The sequence below is a fragment of the Carya illinoinensis genome, chromosome 5 (assembly GCF_018687715.1).
Source record: "Carya illinoinensis cultivar Pawnee chromosome 5, C.illinoinensisPawnee_v1, whole genome shotgun sequence".
In the NCBI taxonomy this organism is placed as follows: Eukaryota; Viridiplantae; Streptophyta; class Magnoliopsida; order Fagales; family Juglandaceae; genus Carya; species Carya illinoinensis.
In genome coordinates, this window is record NC_056756.1 from 8,274,963 (window position 1) to 8,297,243 (window position 22,281).

At 36.6% G+C, this 22,281-nt stretch overlaps 4 protein-coding genes across 4 annotated transcripts; 2 read left to right on the forward strand and 2 right to left on the reverse strand.

Moving 5' to 3' along the window:
* Positions 1-919: 919 nt before the first annotated feature.
* Positions 920-1,703, forward strand: LOC122309554. Its single transcript, XM_043123068.1, has 2 exons — positions 920-1,254; positions 1,343-1,703. The coding sequence occupies exons 1-2, from the start codon at positions 1,102-1,104 to the stop codon at positions 1,634-1,636; spliced, it is 447 nt and encodes a 148-aa protein (XP_042979002.1). The 5' UTR covers positions 920-1,101; the 3' UTR covers positions 1,637-1,703.
* Positions 1,704-3,911: 2,208 nt separating this feature from the next.
* LOC122310054 (protein FAR1-RELATED SEQUENCE 5-like) lies at positions 3,912-5,435 on the reverse strand. The gene is made up of 2 exons (XM_043123941.1): positions 5,248-5,435; positions 3,912-5,022 (listed from the first exon to the last, which is right to left on the reverse strand). The coding sequence occupies exons 1-2, from the start codon at positions 5,433-5,435 to the stop codon at positions 3,912-3,914; spliced, it is 1,299 nt and encodes a 432-aa protein (XP_042979875.1).
* A 3,519-nt stretch (positions 5,436-8,954) lies between these two features.
* On the forward strand, positions 8,955-12,731 carry LOC122309556 (G-type lectin S-receptor-like serine/threonine-protein kinase B120). The gene is made up of 7 exons (XM_043123069.1): positions 8,955-10,515; positions 10,620-10,727; positions 11,046-11,272; positions 11,374-11,584; positions 11,705-11,948; positions 12,032-12,179; positions 12,300-12,731. The coding sequence occupies exons 1-7, from the start codon at positions 9,204-9,206 to the stop codon at positions 12,609-12,611; spliced, it is 2,562 nt and encodes an 853-aa protein (XP_042979003.1). The 5' UTR covers positions 8,955-9,203; the 3' UTR covers positions 12,612-12,731.
* A 1,205-nt stretch (positions 12,732-13,936) lies between these two features.
* Positions 13,937-19,855, reverse strand: LOC122309557 (protein DETOXIFICATION 46, chloroplastic-like). The gene is made up of 14 exons (XM_043123070.1): positions 19,243-19,855; positions 18,982-19,076; positions 18,597-18,705; positions 18,353-18,408; positions 17,629-17,684; positions 16,742-16,880; positions 16,517-16,654; positions 16,370-16,438; positions 16,159-16,269; positions 15,784-15,912; positions 15,140-15,217; positions 14,728-14,799; positions 14,532-14,588; positions 13,937-14,446 (listed from the first exon to the last, which is right to left on the reverse strand). The coding sequence occupies exons 1-14, from the start codon at positions 19,712-19,714 to the stop codon at positions 14,345-14,347; spliced, it is 1,683 nt and encodes a 560-aa protein (XP_042979004.1). The 5' UTR covers positions 19,715-19,855; the 3' UTR covers positions 13,937-14,344.
* Between the last annotated feature and the right edge of the window lie 2,426 nt (positions 19,856-22,281).

Consider the following 22,281-nt stretch of genomic DNA (forward strand, 5'->3'; position numbering starts at 1 on the left):
CAATGCTACAGATCTACAGATAGAGGATGCTTTCGGTTTGTTCAAAATATTTGAGACTAGAAATTAGCTTGTGACTGTTAGTTGAAGTATTTTTGTTGAGATTTCTACGTTTTTCTCTTACTTAGGTCTTCAATTGCATCCATAGGGTTAGGGTTTCTGATAGGAAATATGCGTCCATTACCATTGTAACCTAGGGCACGATTTCTGAGTTACCCATGATTATTCACCTCCAAATGGGCATGTTTATTGTTATTCTTGTGGGAATTTGTTAGCTTAAACAATTTGGGTTATAATTGTGAGTTTGGTATGATTAAGCTTATTTGCTGAAGTTCATCAATTGGAGTCGTCCGGGTCATTGGTTCTGTAGCATTATCATTGTGAGTTTAGCTAGTTATTGGTACCAAATGTGCCATTGTATTTCTGTAAGTAATTTCTGATATCAAATGAGAATTAAAAGAAACAAAGTCTTTGTGAATAATTATATGTTTTGGGGTTTGAAAGAACCTAAATTAATGTCTTTTTAGTGACTTAGATATTCCTTAGAATTATTTTTTGTTATGTTTCTTAGCTTGTAGTGATTGGCTTGATTTGAAGCTTGGTTTGCTTGTTTAATAGAGTCAAGCTCTACCCAGCTACAGCATGATTAATTTTAGTTGAGCTGAGCTCATGCCAACATATAGATTGAGCATTGTAATCATACATAGGGACTTAGAGAGGGAATGGGAGAATCTGGGTGGAGAATCCGGGTAGAGTTATATGTATTATATATTATTATTGGAGAATCTGGATTGAGTTTTCTTGGGTTACTTCCTGAAGACTTTTTTCCATTCCTCTACTACTTTGGACTACTTGTAAAATATTTAACGAGCCAAAAATGATTATCTTTTATCTTATCCTCATTCTAGTTGTGGTATCTCTCTTGTATACGACCTGTCTACTTGGAATATGCAGTTTGAGGTTTTTAATGATTGTGGTTACTTATCAATCAGGAAAAAATCTAGGTCGACTTCATTTACCTTAATTCTGTTTTAATTTTGTTTCCGAGAACCCAGATTATTATGCCTATTTACAAAAACCGAATGTATTTGTATATGAACAGCAATGTCTAAGTCACATAGTGGAAATAGTGATTTCTCCAAAGGAAAGTCAATAATTGAGTACCCAATTTGTTACTGTGGAATGAAAGCTTGTCAAAGAACTGCACATACGGAGGAAAATGATGGGCGGCGGTTTTTTGGATGTCAAAACTATATGGTGAAATATTTTCTTCTCGCCCTCGTATCTCATTCTTGTTGATAGTCATGTTTATTGTTATAATTTAACTGGGAATTGGTTCTTGCAGTTTGGAAAGTCTTGTGGATACTTCTGCTGGGATGACCATGAAATTCCAGCATATTGCCAAAAGACGATCAAACGATTACAACACAATGTTGATAAATTAAAAGTTGAAGTTGAAAAGATCCAAGCATCAAGGGATATCCAATCCTTGAATCATCGACTAGAAATAGAGGCTGAGAGGCGCAAGAGGCAACTGGAGAAGGCTACCTACGTGCTAACAATTTCATTGTCGTGGTTATTCTTTCTTGGGATACTTATATCCAATTGTGGTTGGTCGAAAGGAAAATGTTTCTCCTAGTTTTAGAAGTTAGCAACTAGGAAAGTCTTTGTAGCTTTGTGAAAGCTGTTTGTGGCAGTTGTTTGTAGATGGTAGCAGCTGTTTGTATTTTGGAGAATCTGTTTGTATTTTGTAGTAGCTGTTTGTATTTTGTGGCAGCTGTTTCTACTTTGTGAAAACTAAATAGTATTTGGTGTAACTCTTTGTACTCAGTTTGAGACCTTGAATATAAAGTTTCCAATGTGGAAGCTTTGTGTATTATGGTGTAACTGTTTGTACTCGGTTTGAGACCTTGAACTTTCCCAATGTACATGTCAAATTTCTGTTTCCAAGAATAATACAACCTGATCAAAATGTAGTTTCAGTTGCTGAGACCTTGAACTTACCCAATGTACATGTCAAATTTCTGTTTCCAAGAATAATACAACCTGATCAAAATGTAGTTTCTTGCAACTGAAATAGTATCAGTTTCTTACAAAATACAAGTTGGAAATTGTACATAAGTCAGACAAATGCATGCTGAAAAATTCTAGGTTGGTAGAATTACACAAGCCGATCAAAATACACTAAACTCATGCTGAAAAGTTCCAGGTTCTTTCGAAATACAAGCTGGAAAATGTAAGAAACTTACAAAATACATGCTGAAAAATTCCAGTTTATTAGAATTACACAAGCCGATCAAAATACACTAAAATCCAACTGAAAAATTACAGTTTCAGTTCAAAATACAAGCTGGAAAATGTAAGTTTTAGTTCAAAATACAAGCTGAAAAGTTCCAGTTTCTTAGATTCTATACAACCTGATCAAAATACACAAAATACAAGCTGGAAAAGTTTCTGTTCTTGTCAAAAAACAAGCTGTGGAATTTCAGCTGTGTAGATTCTATACAACCTGATCAAAATACACAAAATACAAGTTGGAAATTGCCACTTTCATACAAAAAACAAGCTTTGGAATTCCAGTTTCTTAGTTTCTATACAACCTGATCAAAATACACAAAATACAAGCTGAAAAGTTCCAGGGTCAGCTATTCTATACAACCTGAACATAATACCAGTTTCTTAGCTTCTATACACTTATATCCAACTGAAAGAGATCACCATCATGGCTGCCACCATCTAGGCTCGTATAGATCATCTTGATCCGATAGATTCAATCGCCTAGGTTGCGCTTCTACTGGAGGTGGAGGAGCGGTCGAGGGAGTACAAAAAAATTCTGGCGCATGTGTCCAAACCTGGCTTCCTTGATCATATAGACAGGATACCTTCAAAATTTACAAAATATCAATTTGCTTGATCCTATACATAAAGGAAAGAAAAGAAAACACATAAAAATAAAGAACACTTGAGTAACTTAGTATACCTGGGTTTGAAGCACTTCATCTTGTTGGTATGATACACTGTACACAGGTCTATCTTCTCTACATAATTGACGACTTCTCTATGCATACCAACATAAATCCATAATAATCTATTAATATGGTCAGTAATACTCAGAAATTCTTAATGTATCTTACAAACAACCACTGAAGACTTATAAAATGGAAATTCTTACATGACTCACTTCAACTAACAACTATATGATTGGAGTTTGAGAAAAATAGTAATATTTTCTTGCAAAGTTAATGTACATATGTTCAGAAAATTATGGAACAATATACAACCTCAGTTGTGGGCAATCTCCTTCTAGTGCTCGGTTTCTTGAGAGTCTTCTCAACTGGATGCGTTTTTCTCTTACTTGGTGGTCTCCCTTTACTCCGAACCACCAATGGACTAAGAACTTTGCCTCTCGTGCCATCCCTGAGCGTAGCTTGTCCAGGTGTGGTGGTACCTTCATAGGAGTCATTATCCGGGTACTCTTGCTTTAATTGTTCTAGTTGACCAATCAATTTCACACAGTTCCTCTCTGTCTTTGCGGCATTTGAACACAATGAGTGGAAGCAACTTTGGATCCGATCAAACCTTTTTCTCACAGGGTTGCTTGTTGCCTCATAAATACTTTTTACATTCAAATAATCTCTCTTTATATCCTTCCTCCAACGAGCCAAAATGTATTTTTGTGGTACTTCAGTCTTGCCTAACTGTGCCAGAAAACGAAGAGCATGTCTGCATAATATTCCCCTAAACTCAAACAATTTGCTACTACATGTAATATTTAGGGGATCTACTTCCTCTACACTCACATTTTAGTTTACACGTTTAATGAATCCATCACTTACTTCAATCTTATCCGCGACAACGTACACATATTTTGCACCATCGCCCCCAAAATACGAGTGACTCAAATATAAAAACCCTCAGAATTCTTCTTGGACTTCCTTAAACTTGGCAATTGTGTATGTTTTTTGAAATTGCTTCTCGATAGGGTAGCGGGAGATGCAAGGAATCTCAGTGTTAAATGAACTGAAGTCAGCAATTCGTTCATTCTCTGCCTTCCTCATAAGGGTTGAATCATACTGCTCAACAAATTGTTTCAATTCGGTCCTAGAGTGAATGTAGTCATCAAAAAATGCATTCATGCCTTCACTACATTGTGTAGTTGACATTCCAACCCAAAACGTCCATTTAACGTACGCCGGCACCCAAAACCGCCTATCAACATAAAGAGATCCCAACCATCCATTATCGCGTAGATCATACGTGTCAAGCATTTCGCACCATCCTTCTTCAAACTCATTCTCACTTAACGAGTCATACACACATTTGTGTAGACTACTCTTGATCTCGTTATATTGAGAATGTGACCCGAATTTCTTTGGAAGTTTCTTCATGATATGCCACAAACAAAAGCGATGCCTCGACGATGGGAACACCCTGGCAATTGCAAGTTGCATCGCCTTGTCTTGGTCGGTAATGATTGCATTTGGTGGTTGGTCATTCATACATTTCAACCATGACTCAAACAACCACTCAAAAGTATGTGCATCCTCATTGGATATCAATCCACACCCAAATAAGATTGATTGACCATGATGGTTGACACCAACAAATGGTACAAAAGGCATTTTATATGCATTGGTAAGGTATGTTGTATCAAAAGTGATCACATCCCCGAATGATTGATATGCAGCTCTACTTCTGGCATCTGCCCAAAAGACATTCTTTAACCTCATGTCAGCACCCACATCTATCGCATAATAAAAGTCAGCATTTTTTTTTTGCATATCCTGGAAGTAGTTCATTAAAGCTTCAACGCCTCCAACTCCGAGGCGAAATTGACGTGCTTTCTCAATATAGTTTCGACATTCTCTCTCCCCGAATGGCACATTCTCATAACCCCCCGCTTCAACAACTACACTCTTGAAAGTCTTTAACGTACGTATTCCGGCCTCATCATTTATTTCAAGCCTTTTTTTAACCCTCCCATCTACCTTCTTGAAACATCTAAAGTGTCTGGATTTCCCTGGACTACAATAATGTGTGTGATCCAATATGACACTGGACAAGGTGTATCCGCCGTCCTCATTCAAAACTGAATTAACTCTTGCTTTGCACCCTACCCTCTCCGTTTGTCTTGGCCTGAGGACATTGGAAGCCCGACTCTTTGTTATGCCTTGCCGCGCACATACTAATGTAAACCATCTAACCTTCCCGTCCTCACTTTGTCTAGAATTCTGTCTTCACACCCCAAACCTTTTCTGCTTAGCATACTTCATATAGTAAGACCGAACTTCTTCCTCACTAGAAAAGGTCATTCCAACCTTCGGTTCTTCGACACCATCATCAACCTCGGGTGCTTCGCCACCTTCATCATTAATAGGACTATAATCAACCACTACTTCATCATATTCATTATCCGATAACTCTACTAAGGAAGCCATATCAACTCAACCTTGGCGAACCTACAAGTAACAACCTGATCAAATTGAATTAGAATATAATTTTATTTTATATTACAAGATACAACAATGGGAAAGCATGTGATAAATTTTTAGTCAAAATGATTGTTAAATTACCAAATCCAACACACTAGCTGAAATGAAATTAAATAACAAATGTATCTATTTCTTGGTAAGTGACTGAAAGTTGTGATTTATTGTAGTTGCTTCATATGTTAAGTTTCGAAACTTAAGTATGTAATTATAAGCTGTTCCTAACTAAATCAAAATCAAAATACACTTAGTCCTGACATACATAATAATCTATTCAGTCGTATGCTATAATATAATCTGTCTGTTAGCATGTATTACCTAGATGATTAAGGCAAGAAAAATGTAAATGATGAAGGAGATGGATGATCTGATAAATGTAAATGCTAAGAAATAAAAAACACAGATCCGAAATCATCTTTACCTTCAGCCAGCGTGGGGGTCGAGCTTGTGGCGTCAATCGGTGGACCCAGAAGTCGCCGGAGATGGGGCTGATCAAAATGGTGGTCGTTGCCGTGATGGTAGGTGCAGGGGCAGGTGGTTCGATGGGTTTCTCGGCTCACATGGCGCCGTAGATGGTGAAATCCAGATCTGTCGTGACGCCGTAGATGGGGGGCCCAGTACGGTGGTGGTCGCCATTCTTTATGGTGGTGGTCGGAGTCGTTACGGCGGTGGGGGCAGGTGGGGCAGAACGGAGGCAGATGGCCTCATTCTTTTCTGCACGAAAATAGGAAATGATAGTACGGGATCTTCGGATCCTTTCGTTGCTGGAGTCGTTACAGTGGTCGGAGTTCGTTATGGTGGTGGTCGGAGTTGTTACGGTGGGCCAGGTGGGGGAGATGGATGCCACAGATGAGTTCTCCTTACCCGGGAAGGGAATACTTTTTGTCCGTCCACATCACGTTCCACATCACGTTACACGCGTAGTGCCACCTCATGCGGTCATCCAAAGCGGGCAAATAGAAGCGACACAACAACATTTTCCAAAAAATTATAGTCTTATAGAATGGAGTTTTTTACTACAGTTTTGTAGAAAATATCAAATTCCTATAAATTTACAACATTGATTACTTGATACAGTTAATAACATATATGTCCGTATAAAAATTATACGTGTAATCATTTTTATGTATTTTATTATTGTAATTGACTGTATTTTTTTTTAATATAAAATAATTATTTTAGAAAAAATCTAGTTGCAAGCACATGTACACTAATCTATTGTAATTAGTCAAAAAGTAGATTTTATTGAAAAAAGTGTTAATTTTAATTTTAAGTATAAAGGAATCAGTATTGATACACAGATTAGTGCGTTACTTTACTTGTAAATAACAAAACTTATTATTTTAACCAATCACATTATTAGAATACATAAAAAATATGTAAAAGTATCTGTATATAATATACTTATTTTTATAATAATTTTGATAAAAATAGTGTCAAAATAATTTACAGCAAGCATATTTACTAGCATGCTTTCACACAAATCTCGACATAGGTGAGGAGTGTGTCAGGGGTTGAGAATACTTGTAGACCCTGTGTTACAATCTACACCATGGAAGGCTAGAAAGAATAATTTCTATTATCCAACTAAGTGATTATATAACAAAATTTAATTTAGAATATAAATTTTACAACTTAAATTATATTATTTAAATAATATAAATTATGTGCTCTAATCATTGACTCAATAATAAAATAACTCAAACTAGAAGTTTTAAATGAGTAATATTTGGTTTTAAAGCTTTAATTGATGCTTAAAATATTTGTTAGAAATACGTCGTATTTATTAAAGCTTTAAAACTCTAAATAAACAACTCACGTGTAGTTTATTTCTTAAAAAAAAGTAGGATTTATCAAAAAAAAAAAAAAAGAGTAAATTTTTATTTTTTATTTTTAATGGAATCTTCTTCTTCTTCTTTTTGTTTTTTTTTAAAGGGAGACTTGTTCCTAACTTCCTGTATAGAAAAAGACACATAAAACAACTATAGAGCAATCCTCTCGGCTGCTACTTGACCAGGATAGAATATAAACAAAAATTTTATCTGTAGTCATTTTTATATATTTTATTAGACATTTTATTAATGTAATTGGTTGTGTATTAAAAAAAATTGATATAACCAATCACATTAGTGAAATATGCATAAAATATGCCAAATTAACTTTAAACATTATTTTAAAATAAAATAAATTCACCTTCTTACACGTCATGTTGAATTGAATTTATCCACTCCCGAGAACATTTTAAGCAAGTTTTTGTACTAATTACACGTCCATACAAGAAGGTAGAGAAGCTCGACAACAAAAATATAACAAACATTAGGAGTGCAACCGATTTGGTTCGATTCTGTTTTGTAATCGGTTTGGTTTCATACAAGAAGGAGTGTATATATTGGTTTTGAAAATTTAAGAACTAATACTGGACTGACTCACTACCAAAACTAAAACTTTCGATTTTGTCAATTTCAGATCCTGTTCGATCTAATTTTTTTAGTTTTACAAATTATCTATGATATTAATAATATAATATTTATATATACTAAACTATAAGTATATTTATTTTATAGTATAATTATATTATTTTATAATAATTAACATATATTAATATAGTACTGAATTTAACTATAGTCTATATAAGTTTTAAATTTTTTATTTTTGTCGAGGAACCTCTCCAAGGCAAGATTCTTCAGTTTTACCCCTACAAAATAAATCTCAGTCCCGTGCATTGCACTTCCATAAGTTTCTCTATAAAAAATTGATTAAATCGTTAGTTTTTCACCAAAAAGTATAGTCCAAAAGATTATTTCTCAAAAATGTATAAAAATATATGATCAAATGTATAAAAATATATTTATAAAAAGATTATATATTTATATATTATAATTTATTATGTCAAAAATATATATATATCAAAATTAAGTTTTTAATATTAATGTTTATGTTCATGTAAATTCATGATTTGATTTCATGCAAGCAGACTTTAATTTAAAGACGAATTCTGTTAGATATAGTACAGCGATATCTCATAATTGCAATGAGCGAGATAAAAGATTATAATTATTTAAAATTATCGTTAAAATAAATTATCATAAATAAAAAGGCGTCTAGACCAAATAATAAATATGGTCGTTGCACATGTTCAACTCATATGGCTGAGTGAGACGTTTAATTAGTTAAGTTGATTAGTTTATTAAAAAAAAGTCCATTAATTTGCTAAAGTTATGACCTTCAATAGAGTGTCATGATGAATCCGATATTGAAGATCATTATAAATCTTATTAGAAAAGAAATTTATAACTGTAAATTGTGTAATTATTACAGTTTAAAAATAAATTAAAAAAGAAAAGTCCACTGAAGCAATAATTCTAGACGATGGAATTGCGTATAGAGTACGCAAGTACTTAGCATAATCCGTGTTGTCCGCTGTAGAGAATGTATCATCCATTTCAAAAGAACAAAGGTGTTCAACAGCTCAACTTTGATCAGCGCCGTGCTTAGTTCTGCTTAGTTTCCCAAAGTAGATGTCCACCTTTTCTAATCCAGTTGGTAAGGAAAAGTCAGATTGTGCATACCCCACAAATAGAGCAATCGTCAAATTCGTAGGCTGGGAATTGGGATTGAAATGTTTTCCGAGAAAAGTCATATTCTATCGTGTAGTCAATCATACATAGCATCTTTTTCATTGCATTTTTTCATCTACGATTTTCATGTTAGAGAGGGATGGGCACCGATACGACTCCGCCTCAGCTCTTCTTTCTTCTGGTTGTAGTCCTGTTTCATTGCATAGCATGCTTCTCCGATGCAGGTGATACCATTTCGGTAGGTCAGTCCCTTTCAGTGGACGATACCAGAATATCTAAAGGTAGCAAATTTGAACTCGGATTTTTCACAGGCCCTGCTTCAAAAATCTTTCTGGGCTCATGTCATAAGAATTTTGATGTCAAGGACATTGTTTGGGTAGCAAATAGAGAAAACCCGTTGTCCGACCCATCTTCTTTAAGCCTCCAGTTGTTAGACGATGGTAATCTAGTTCTGCTTGAAAGTTCCTCTGAAACACCATTTTGGTCAACAAATTTGATGTATACCCTTCCTAACTCCACTGAAGCAGTAATTCTAGACGATGGAAATTTTGTTTTAAGAGATGGCTCGAACCCTTCCACTATATTTTGGGAGAGTTTCGACCATCCGACCAATGTATGGTTGCCAGGTGCAAAGCTTGGGATCGATAAGATTACTGGAAAAGCGAAGCAGTTTGTTTCATGGAAAAGTTCAGAAGATCCTGCACCAGGTATGTACTCGTTCGGGTTAGACCCAAGTGGAAGCAGCCAATTTATCTTACAGTGGAACAGGTCCCAAGTGTATTGGAGTACTGGAGTTGGGAATGAAAAATCTTTCAGCTTGGCTCCTGATATGGTGATTAATGATCTCAACTTCAGTTTTGTGTCAGATGAAAAGGAAAGCTATTTGACTTATTCTGTTCGAAATAATTCTTCCAGATTTATGTTTGTCCTTGAGCCTTCTGGACAGATCCAGCTACTGACATGGTCGGATGGCCCTTGGAATTGGACTGAAACTTGGTCTCGACCGGAAAGCCTATCGGAAGTCTATGCTTTATGTGGTAAATTTGGCGTGTATCAGGAAAACTTCTCAAACAACCCCTGTGCATGTCTAGAAGGTTTTGAACGACTTCCAACTGAAGACAATGTCCAGGATGATTGGTCAGGTGGATGTGTGAGGAAATCCCCTTTGCAGTGTGAGAATGGTACGCACGCTAATGGCAAAAAAGATTGGTTCCTGAAAATACCAAACGTCAGATTGCCTATTAATCCAAAAGCATACCCGGCAGCGAATGCTAAAAGGTGTGAATTTGCTTGCATGAATGGTTGCTCTTGCCCTGCTTATGCCCACGACAGCAGCGGATGTATGATATGGGAAGGAGGGCTTTTGAACTTACAGCAACTTTCAGATGGTCGCGAGACCGGACAAGATATCTATCTCAGGCTTGCTGCTGATGAGCGTCAAAGTACCAAACGTAGGATGAATTGAATTCTTCATAATTTCTTGTCATCTTCATTCTGAATGCATACTTAATTCTGGTATGTTTGAGCAAATTGTGATTCTAATTATCATAATCAGGCAACCGCTGGAAAGTATGGCTTGTAGCCGTGCTGGTCCCTGCAACAGGGCTAATTAGCTTATGCCTCTGCATTTATTTTTCACGCAAGGGAAAGCTCAAAGTCCAAGGTAAGTTCTAGCGATGCATATCAATTTTTTATTTGTGTTTGTAGATTTAGTGGATCACTAATATAGAAAAAGCTCTGCCTTATCTTAGATAAGAAAAGAACTGTGAAATGTCCTTGTTCTTAAGAGAGTGTTTATTCGATACATTTTTCTCATGACTGACAATGTAAAGCTCATTGGTAAGTGAAAGAGTCTCCATGCTCTTGAAGCAACGAGAACCAAGTTTGTGGGGGTCCTCTCACAAACTTGACCAAGCACTAGCAAAACTACTTTAGTAGATTTTCCATTAATATGACAAGATTTGTATTCTGTATCAAACAGGAGGAGAGGTCCAAGAGAAGGCTACAAGCATTGATATACTGTTATTTGATTTTAATACTGAACTCAGTGGAATGAATGATGCATCGTACTCAGAAGATAATGTGAGGAGAATAGGGACGAAGGATGTTGAGTTACCACTATTCAGTTATGAGAGTGTGTCAGCTGCCACTAATAATTTCTCAACCGAGAATAAGCTTGGACGAGGAGGTTTTGGACCAGTCTACAAGGTATGTTTTATCTTCCTAATGAATGATCACCAAAGATATCAGTAACCAATAATGGTAAACGTTCAATAAAAATTTAAAGAGCTTATGGTTCTATCTCACAGGGAGAGTTGCTTAATGGGGAGGAAATTGCAATGAAAATGCTTTCGAAAAGATCAGGACAGGGGCTTGAGGAATTCAGAAATGAGGCAACACTAATTGCAAAACTCCAGCATAGAAATCTTGTCAGACTCCTGGGTTGCTGTATAGAGCACGATGAAAAAATATTGATATACGAGTATATGCCCAATAAGAGTTTGGATTTCTACCTTTTTGGTGCGTCAACCTCTTGTCATCTTGATGCTTTATATATATACATATATGCATGTATATATTTCAGGTTTTAGTCTTTTGGCTACTTGGGTACTAATTTCCTTGGTTGTGTCATTTAAACAGATGCTGATCCCATCAAGAAAAAGATGCTAGATTGGGGGACACGCATGCGCATTATTGAAGGGGTTGCTCAAGGGCTTCTTTATCTTCATCAATATTCAAGGCTACGAATCATACATAGAGATTTAAAACCCAGTAACATTCTCTTGGATGGTGAAATGAATCCGAAAATATCGGATTTTGGCATGGCACGAATAGTTGGAGATAATGCAACACATGCAGACACAAATAGGATCGTTGGAACTTAGTAAGTATGCAATCTATTTCACGTCTAATATGTATTACTGTCTGCTACTAAAAAGAACATACCACACTGATTTTGGAATCCAGTGGCTACATGGCTCCGGAATATGCTATGGAAGGTCGATACTCAATAAAGTCTGATGTGTTTAGCTTCGGAGTACTGTTACTAGAGATTGTGAGTGGCAAGAAGAATAAAGGCTTCAATAGCAACGAGTCATTCGGTCTTCTCATATATGTACGTTTAACTAGCTAGCTCCTTTATATCCTCTCTAATTCTCTGCATTTGGCACTTAAGTCTTATATGTGAAATGCTTTAGTCCTTGATTAAATCTACAATGATTTGAAATGATAACAGGCTTGGGAGTTGTGGAGAGAAGATCGAAGTTTAGAATTGATGGATCTTACAATTGGTTATCCTCCTTCAACTTCCGAGATGTTGAGATTCATTAACATCGGGCTTCTTTGTGTTCAAGAGAAACCAGCTGACCGACCTACCATGAGTGATGTTGTCTCAATGATTAGCAATCAACATACACCTCTACCGGTACCCAAGCAACCTGCTTTTACCATAGGCGGCGGGAGTTCGACGGACACAAATTCAACAACCAGTAGTGCAGAGAATTGCTCAATAAACGATGTAACTGTTTCGATTATGGAAGCTCGATAACTATTTTCTTTATATTTATTTTAAGAAAATTAGGCATTTTCTAAAAAAAATGCTATACATATAAAGAAATTATATAAAAATAAACCCACGTACTGATCATACGAATATATTTATGTTTTATTTGGTGTGAGTATAATAATATTCCTTGATACATTTGCAACGGCTATTAGCCCATTAGCTTTTTTTTTTTTTATAATAATGGAGGAGGGACCCTCCGGGATATATTCAAAACATCACGTGTGGCGGAGGAACACCATGGGTACAAAAGAAACTCCATATATACCAAAAAGAAACCAAGAACAAAATACAAACAGATTAACCATCTCGTATATATGGCAGACCCACTTTATCCATCTTCAAAAGGCCACGAAGATTCCAAGGTAAATCAGAAAAGAGGTCCTAGTACTTAGTGCATCTCTCCGAACCCATTCTAGCTAAAAGATCTGATGGTGTATTTGCTTCCCGGTAGACATGAGTGATATTTACATTCATACTTTTCAATATATCTGTTAGTTCTTCCCAAAAGTCTTCGACATACCATAACCCACAACGTAATGTTTTCAGCCATTTTACCACCGTGCTAGAATCCAGTTCAATGTCTAACTGAACAATACCATGCTTTTTGCTAATTTTACCCCATGGTAAACCGCCATGAATTTCGCAAAGGAAACCGTTCCTTGGTCAAGAAAAACCGCAAAAGCTCTAATCAAGTTACCTGAGGAATTCCGGATCACTCCTCCACCTCCAGCTTGCCCCGGATTGCCTCGGCTACTTCCATCGGTATTGAGTTTGAATCTTCCCTGGTATGGTCTAAACCATTTGACTATCTGTGGTGTTCTCTTTGTAACCATTTTTGGGGGGACATTTAGCTCATCTAGTATCACCTCATCTCTTCTTTTCAAATTTTTTCCAGCCTTTAATTTCTCACATATTTTGGTGATCCAAAAGCGAATGCTTCTCCAAACCTGTTCCACCGACTCGCCGCTGCCTTCCATACGGATTTTGCATCTTCTTAGCCATAGTCTCCAAGTAATAATAGTAGGAATAATACCAATAAGGTTGCCCATAGTGGAAAATTTGTTAGCCGTATTAAACCAGCTACCAATTGTGTCCTTCCAAGACCGCCCCTCCCTTACATTCATTCCCACCTATACAGCACTTTTCCTCCAAATGCTTTTTGCAAACTCACCCTCAGCCATATTAGCCCATTAGTTGATGTTGGGGAAATGTTGAATAAAAAATGTGATTTATATATCTTTCATATATATTGCTGATTTGAAATTACAGTTCATATTTAACTGAAAAAATGGAAACGTTCAAACGAGTAATAATAAAAGACATAATTCTGACTTTTATTCAAAGTCAACCTAGATTTTGTCAATGTTACTTTATTTATCATAATTGGCATATTGAAATGAATACTCTATCACTAGATTTCCGCTCTTGGGGAAAACTTTCTTATGGATATTGAAACAAACAATTACAAGAAATACAAATACCATCTAATACCTTTCGCTCTAACAATTGCGAACAATTACGAGCACCTTGGCCTCGTAACGGCATCGAAGAATGAATACAAACCTAACTTACAACAGCGAGCTCAAAAGAATAATGCCAATATGGATGGTAGAATGCAGCTCGTAAGACGTAGGCAATAATATTGGACTTCACATCCTTGGCAACTTCGTATACGTACTGTTCTTCCTCGTTGTATCATAATATGGATTCCAAAACTAAGCAGCTTTAAGCTTCCCCAGTCTGTACTGGCTCATATCTTCGGAGTGCAGCATGCCATTAGGAGAAAGAAGACGCCGGAGAGCAAGGAAAAACCGGGCCTGAAAAGAAGATATTTTCTTCTGGGTAAGTCCAAGTCAGCGATTTTTTGAACGTGGGAGTTGTAAGGATGTATGTTAGTCTTACCCATTGAAATCCGACGAGTGCAAGCCAGCAACCTGTCAAGCCGGATCCTCTTACAAGCTGGTAACGAGAAGAATAGGAGAGCGATGTTAATGCAGTAACCAAGGTGTTGAGAAGGGGGGGGGGGGGGGGGGGGGGGGGGGGGGGGGGGGGGGGGTGGTGTCCTCAAGGAACCAAGAAATTAGAGATAGAGATCGACCAGCAGGAGAAGAGCACCCAAAGAAAAGCATCCGCTCATTGATAAGCTAATAAATTTGAGATCCCGTCCAGCCTGCACCATAAAACAAGATATAATAATACTGCATCAAAAGTGGCACCATTAATTTTATGCAACAAGGTGATCACTATACAAATTGTAATTGGAACGTTTGGCTAAGAAAGTTAGAAATAATCAGCATATAGTCGGGGAAGTGTGCATTTTTTTTTTCCTGGTAATCAGGGGAATAACATAACAGTCCCTTTCTAGAACAACATTACGTATCTTGCCGCATTGACATGGTTGTCCATGTTTAGCGTTAGTATTTCTTTGTCCAAAACACGGGAATCAGAATAAATCACACGAAAGGAGAAACTTTTCAAGGAAATGTTGGAATTGAGGTCATCAGACATACCAGCAATGTCCCCTCCAGGCTATGAGTACAGGGTGTTATAGCCAATGAAAGAAAGAACAGAATCAACACTTTGTGCATCTGCAGAGACAACATCAGATATATCAGCCTGTTGGTTGCATAAAGATATGAAAATGTATTTTACATCTATAGAATATTCTCAGCTTACTAGAGTCATTTTTTCTCATTTCAGCTCTGCGGTTGTGGATAATGCAAAGTACTTCTCATGATTTTATAAACAGATCCATTTGCCAGTGGATAACAGCAGAAATACTCTCAACCATCCCAAGACTAAAGACATCAAGGGTCTTTTAATTTGAGTTTCTGTGTTATTTAATATTTTGAAATTAGGGCATAAAAAAGGACCTCAGATTAGCCGAATGGGACACAAGTACAACAGGTTCCAAGTAAAGCCACATTGGTTCTCTGACAAAATTATTAAGAGCGAAACTAATGTATGAAGGAGGAATCATGTCCCACTTATGCAGATATAACTGGTGCAAAGTTTCAAAAATTATAAACCCTCAATTAAGCAATATAAGACCTTCCACTGTTAATTGTAACACATCATGATTGTTTTGTACAAAAATGGATTGTTGAGAAATGTAATTAATATACTTGAGTAAACTCAAAACTTAAGAACTAACCTCTTGTATGACATTAAGATCAGTTGTAAACATTTGGGGAAGCAACCAAGGAACAGACATTCCAATAGCCCCTATTGTTAATCCAAGTATAGCTCCAATTATCACCAGTGACTTTAGCAGCATTCGAGCCTGTATGATATCATAAACATTTTGGAAGACTTCCAATGAAAATAGTTCAAAATAAAGACAAAATCCGCTACCAGAACTTTATATTTGATAGTTTTTTTTATGAGTAACCTTTTATTAAATAGTATAATATTTAATATCATATCCATAATAAATGATATCCTGAAAAATCAATTCTTAGATATTACATTAGTGCCAAGTGATCCAACCAAGGTATAAGCGCATCAGCAGAACATGAACGTCACTAACCTTCTCTAGACTTCGGTCAACTCCATTCAGTAACTCTGGCATGAATGATTGTGCAGTTTGAGAGAGAGGCTCACCCCACACCACACACATACCATACATTTGAATCATGACCTGGAGTGGTTTGTACAATTTAAATGCACATTAATTCAAACAGATAAGGAGCATAACAAGGATGAAAGTAATAGTAAGTCCCATTTTAAGTAGAGCCAACCTGATGAGCCGCCACTGTACTTGTGCCCATAGCTGTAGCGAAATATGTCATGAGAGAATAGAAAGCCACCTACACCAGAAACACATACGCATAAATTCATTCCCATATAAGCAGATACAGAATAGAGCCAAGTAAAATGCAGCAAACCTTTGAGAACATTGTTATAAACACTGGAGCAGCAATTGCAAATATCTGCAGAAATTCATTGGGTGATGGAACAGAGATAGCGAAAGCACTATATCCTTTCTTGTTCAGAGCTTCAATCATCATATAGGCTGCAACAAGCTGGAGTATATTACACAGATTAGTGACAACTCTAGAAGTCTGGGTATTGAGTACATTAAGAAGGCATCAGCTAATAAATAATCATACTTGTGATGCCATTGTTGCCCAAGCTGCGCCAGTGATACCATAGTGTAACATACTGCACAGGACTACATGACCAACTCCATTAACAGCACTAGCTACCACCAAAGCTTTAAGGGGTCCCACGGAATCTTTCATGCCAAGACTAGGAATCAGAAGAAGAATTGTTCACATTAGGGGCTGATTGCATGCATCTTCTAATTAATCTCGTTAATTTTTCACCCTATAGGAGCTTCTTAGGTGTTGAGAGGATAAGATGCTAACATTTAAAGTTACTGCTAGAGAGAATATTTAAACAATTCTTAGTCTTTCCAATCTCTCTCTCTCTCTCTCTCTCTCTCTCTCTCTCTCTCTCTCTCTCTCTCTCTCTCTCTCTCTCTCTCTCTCTTAATTTTGCTATCTTCTTGATCCTGTGAATCAAGCCCAAGGATCCAAAATCATCACCCACTTTAAAGTTCATAGTCTTTCCAATCTCTCTCTCTCTCTCTCTCTCTCTCTCTCTCTCTCTCTCTCTCTTCTTTTTTAATTTTACTATCTTCATGATCCTGTGAATCAAGCCTAAGGATCCAAAATCTTCACCCACTTTAAAGTTCAAATTACTCAAGTAAACTTTAACAGAAAGGAGAATTAACTAAGTAGACGTAAAAATTGTCAAACATAGACACAATCTGCTCACATTGGGAGAATTTTCAGTGTAAAAAAAACTTATAAAAAAAACATGCAGCGCCAAAGCCATAGCCTATAATATATGGAACACGATTGATATGGAAGTGCATAGAAGCTAAAATATGTCTTACAGTAACACAGTAAGCTTTTGTTAAAAAAACAAGGCACTGCCAACGTGTAAATGGGTGATGCAATGGGGAATATATATATATATATAATATCTGTACCTTGCACTTTGAGCAACCAACCCAAAAAGAACTGCAGGCCATGCTAAGCCTCGAATCTACCAACAGAGGCATAAAATTTAGTTAAAAAATTACTTCAAAGGCAGTAAGCAGAGAGTATCTTAAGAATAATGGAAAAATGGCAGGAAGAACAATATGTCAAAGCAATCACTTACTTAAGCAGATAATAAAGTTACTTAAAAAAAGCAAGGAGAAACATTTCTCCAGGTATACTTGTCTTCAAGATGAAAAAGTGGCAGATACCCATTTCTTTGTAAACTTCTTTTGAATATAATGGTAGGGAACAAAATGAGCAGAAACTTACAGCCAATACGTAGATGTCAAAGTATTAACCAGTGTAAATATTGTTAGTTAGTTTTTATTAGCCCACATCAGCAGCACAGTCCAGTCCAGTCAGCAGCATTAAAAGAGAGTTGTATTTTCCGTCTCCATTCTTTCATTTGGTGTTTGTATATAAACATAGTTGATCTTGTGAATAACTAATCAATGAGAATCAGTTTCTTCTCTTCATCTTCTCCCCCGGATAAAACTTGGTTTTATTAACATGGTATAAGAGCATGCTTAGTTCTTTCACGGCATCCACTTTCATTTCCATATAGAACAGATCAAACGGTGTAAAGGAAGATATTAATCTCAGGGCAAAGCACAATTGAATTGTATGCTATAAAAATAATAAATAAGAAGTTTTATGGGAAAGGATATGAACCTGGACATATTTACTTGCTACCGGTACAATATGGACATTCTTTGGCCCAGCAAAACCTGGAAAAAAAAAAAAGGAAAAAGAAAACAATCTTAGCAAACTCCTCAGTCAACTTTGCTATGTCCATTGTAATTAATCTGCTGCCAGTTCTTATAAAAAGATATATAAAATGGTGAAAACGCTTATATAATAATTGACATCTGCCCAGTTTTTCAAAGGAACTAAAAGGGTAACCAATCTTTATTACCAGTCAGTGCCCATGGACCCAGGAACTGCGTAAACAAAAGCATCAAAGTCCCACAAGTCAGCCCTACAAAGAGCAAGATAGATATTTGATGCTGCACTTCGTCTTTATCCTGCATTAGTACCATTTAGTGAAAATGCAGCATAGAGCCGAAAAATGCAAATAGGAATTGATGTCATCCTACAGAAACAATGTAAAAGACTTTTTCCTTAACAAAGGATACCTGACATGATGAGAGTAATAAAGACTTCTTCCTTAAAAGTAAGTATATGGATGTGTTTCATTTACAAGGCACCAAAAAATTACTTAAAACAATTATGCGTTTGTAAATTCACCGATCACCGCACTACATAAATAATAAAACCTTTTAACAGCTCAGAGAACTAACCCGTTTGGCAAGCGAAGTGGCAACCATATTTGAGGTGGCAATTGAAAGGAACATGAACAAGAGATTCATATTATCACAAAAGACCGTTCCAGGACCTGCCCATTCAAAACCACCATCAACGGAACTGAGCCAACTAGCCAATTATATAGGTGTATGGAACATCCAAGCGATTAGATTCAGAATATGATTAGACTTAAGTTCATTGTCTTACCTACATGTTCCAACCAACCAAACAGACAGTTAAGAACTTGAGAAACCTACCTAAAGCAGCAAGCTCCGTCGAGCTTCCACGACCGATCACAGCCGTGGAGATGAGACTCATCAACGGGCCACAGATCCAGAGCCCGGTGGCGGGCCCCGAAAACATCACGATCTCCTTCATTTGGTTCCATATGCTCTGACTCGCCAACTCCTGCCGCTTCGACGCCACGACCTCCGCAACTACTTCTTCGGTTGAGCTAGACAAAACCGTAGGAACATTGCCATCGTCTTCGCTAGTTCCTTCAAACTTATCTTCGAGAAGTTCATGACTATGACTACTAATGCAAGCGATTAATGTCCGATTGCGACGAGTATTTACCGGAGAGAAACGAATACTCGGCAGAGTGATAGAGTTGGGGACTCGCCGAGATAATAATTGTTTGTTGAAGAAGGTTGAAGGGCGAGAGAGTCGTCGGATATTGGGGCTCCGGACTGCAGTGTGGGACGGGGGAGATAGGGTCTTGAGCTGCATTTTGTAGCTGGAAATGGAGGTGGAGAAGAGTGGGCTCTGAGAGAGAGCGAGAGAGAAAATGGAGGTTGAAAAAGAGAGAGAGTAGACCCGAGCGGTTTATAAACCGTGTGATTTTCATTTGAATGAAGGAGCCGTGTGAAAGGTTGGCGGCTCAGGTTTGGCTCCTCTCCTCTCCTGTAACAATGATAAACACTGCTGATCCGGCATTGAGCGATGCATTGGATGCAAGCTAACGGCTCGCGGCTTGGCTATATGGCCACTTAATAATATTAGTTGTCCAACTACCTTATCGCTCGCGCTCCCATGGACTCCATCTAACTGCAAAGAATGCCGAGGCTGCGATCTTATGTGCACGTGCCAAGCTGAAATTCGTGGTATCCTCGGGGGGCATTAGGTCCACCACAGGTCAAAGATGCTGACATGGACAATGCACCGAAAAAAGTTTGATGACCTGGCGAGATTTAGCAAGGCCACGGTGTCACATTCTATTGGACCGTTCCTTTAATCTAACCGAAACTGTAACTAATTTTCAAACATGCTTCCTTGTTCGGATCGCCGTTAGTTGGTTGGGAAATATAAATAAGAACAACCAGCAAAAGAAAAAGGAGAAAACAGAAAATAAAAATTTATTACCCGCTGGTCTCTGTATTGTGGCTGACCAAGTTCGGAGCCATCTCCCTCCCCATCTATTTATTAGGATCAACTCTTTTGAGTTGCTACCAAACTTATAAGCAATAATATGCGGTAACCACTTTTCTTTCTGCAATTGCCAATGATGGTCGATGGAGGTCCTTTTGGACTTGGATCATGTTGTAGAACACCCGTCCTTCTACAACTCTTGGTGACTATTTCTTCTTCTTGGGACTAAACCCCCATGTGAAGCTGCCAAGGGCTTGAAACTTGATAGGGAGGATGGGGAGAGAGAGAATACAGCATTCTCCCTCGGTTAAGCGAATTGGATTCCTTTCTTTTATTTTTCCCGGAAAACAAGCTGACCCTATTATTAAGTAGATAAAATGTTCCATTGGGTAGTCTTAGATCCATTTGACAACACAACTATTTTAAAGTATTCTTAAATATTTCATTCTAGATATCACTCAAATTTTTCTAAATTCTTAAACAAAATATAAATAATAATAATAATTTTTAAATTTATTGTTAAAATTTATAGTATTTTTATTTTAATTTTTTTTAACTCAATAAAATATTTTAACTCAAATTATTTCTAACATACTGAAATATTTTAAAAATTTTTAAAATGCCTACTACAATGACTTCCTAATGCAAAAATGGGAACAAGAAAAAAGCCCACGAAGATAGAATTGCCGTCTGGATAAATAGCACTGACATCCTAAAGAGTCGGTGCAAGAGGGGCTTCAGGATTGTGGCCCAACACTAAAAGAATTAGTGATCTTATCAATAGTAAATAGAATAACGGCAAATCTTTAATCCCAAACTTTGATAAATAATTTTATCTTAGAAAGTTAAAAGATTTATGATATCAGGATTGTTTCAGATGCTTCTTTTTCAGCACATTGTCTCACGTATGTGGCTTCTGTTATAGCAGAGCTTCATACCTCTTTTTCTCTTGTCTTCCTAATTCTTTGGCCATCTCCTCTTTGAGATTGATCTCCTCGAGCTTCATCGCTTCCTCTAATCGGTGTTTGTTCAGATTGATCAGCTGATCAAAGAAATAACAGTAGCATCTCACTTCATTTGAGAAGTCCATTAGAGAGGAAAGAAGAAAATTGGAAATGCCCATTGGAGAGACTCAGTCCCATCCATAATGGTGCACAAGAGTATAGCCAATTAACCACCAGGAGAAGGAACAGGTATAACAATTAGTGAGATCGATGATGCAGAATTAATGCAAACAACCAAAAGAATTTATGTGCATAATCCTCCAATCTATTTTTAAGAAAACTATGCACATTCTGATCTGTTTATTAGCCGAAATATCATAATAATATGTTTTCTAGAAAGATTGCCACTGAATCCATTGATTCTATATGACTCACGACCAACTCTTACAACTATATTCAGACACAATGAGGGTGCTTTTTTTGGCGGAAAAAAAAATTAGGAAAGGTATAATTGGTTATATATATTTACGTGCAAGCTAGATAGGTGGATCCCCTATAACGCTCTAAGAGCACTAGTAGTGGTCTCAATAAACTTTAATTAAAATTTGATTAAAAAATTCACTTTTACAAATTTTAGCTAGTCATTTTTTACAATATCAAATAATAGGTTCAACAAATATTTCACTATTCTATTAAAATATTAATTTTAAACTTTTTATTATTTGAATTATAATTATAATTTAAATATAATTGTATTAAAAATTATAATTGCATTACAATTTATTATTATATTCATTCCATAATCAAACTCTCAAAAGCCAAACCACAACCCAAAAGTGGAAAAAAGAAACAAAAAAAAATACATACGGAATCAAGAGAATCGTAATGAAGGAGAACAAGAAAATCGTATCCGAGAAAAAAACTAGAAGAATCCAAAAATCTTATTGTAGAATCTATCATAAAGCCTATAATCCTACAAATAAA

Coding starts and splice junctions, on each gene's coding strand:
- LOC122309556 (XM_043123069.1), top strand. CDS start 9,204: ATGGGCACCGATACGACTCCGCCTCAGCTCTTCTTTCTTCTGGTTGTA. Junction 11,949..12,031: donor AATAGGATCGTTGGAACTTA/GTAAGTATGCAA, acceptor TTTGGAATCCAG/TGGCTACATGGCTCCGGAAT. Junction 12,180..12,299: donor CATTCGGTCTTCTCATATAT/GTACGTTTAACT, acceptor AAATGATAACAG/GCTTGGGAGTTGTGGAGAGA.
- LOC122309554 (XM_043123068.1), top strand. CDS start 1,102: ATGTCTAAGTCACATAGTGGAAATAGTGATTTCTCCAAAGGAAAGTCA. Junction 1,255..1,342: donor TTGGATGTCAAAACTATATG/GTGAAATATTTT, acceptor TGGTTCTTGCAG/TTTGGAAAGTCTTGTGGATA.
- LOC122310054 (XM_043123941.1), bottom strand. CDS start 5,435: ATGGCTTCCTTAGTAGAGTTATCGGATAATGAATATGATGAAGTAGTG. Junction 5,023..5,247: donor AAGTATGCTAAGCAGAAAAG/GTTTGGGGTGTG, acceptor ACATTATTGTAG/TCCAGGGAAATCCAGACACT.
- LOC122309557 (XM_043123070.1), bottom strand. CDS start 19,714: ATGCAGCTCAAGACCCTATCTCCCCCGTCCCACACTGCAGTCCGGAGC. Junction 19,077..19,242: donor GACGGAGCTTGCTGCTTTAG/GTAGGTTTCTCA, acceptor TTGAATGGGCAG/GTCCTGGAACGGTCTTTTGT. Junction 16,655..16,741: donor GGGCAACAATGGCATCACAA/GTATGATTATTT, acceptor AATATACTCCAG/CTTGTTGCAGCCTATATGAT.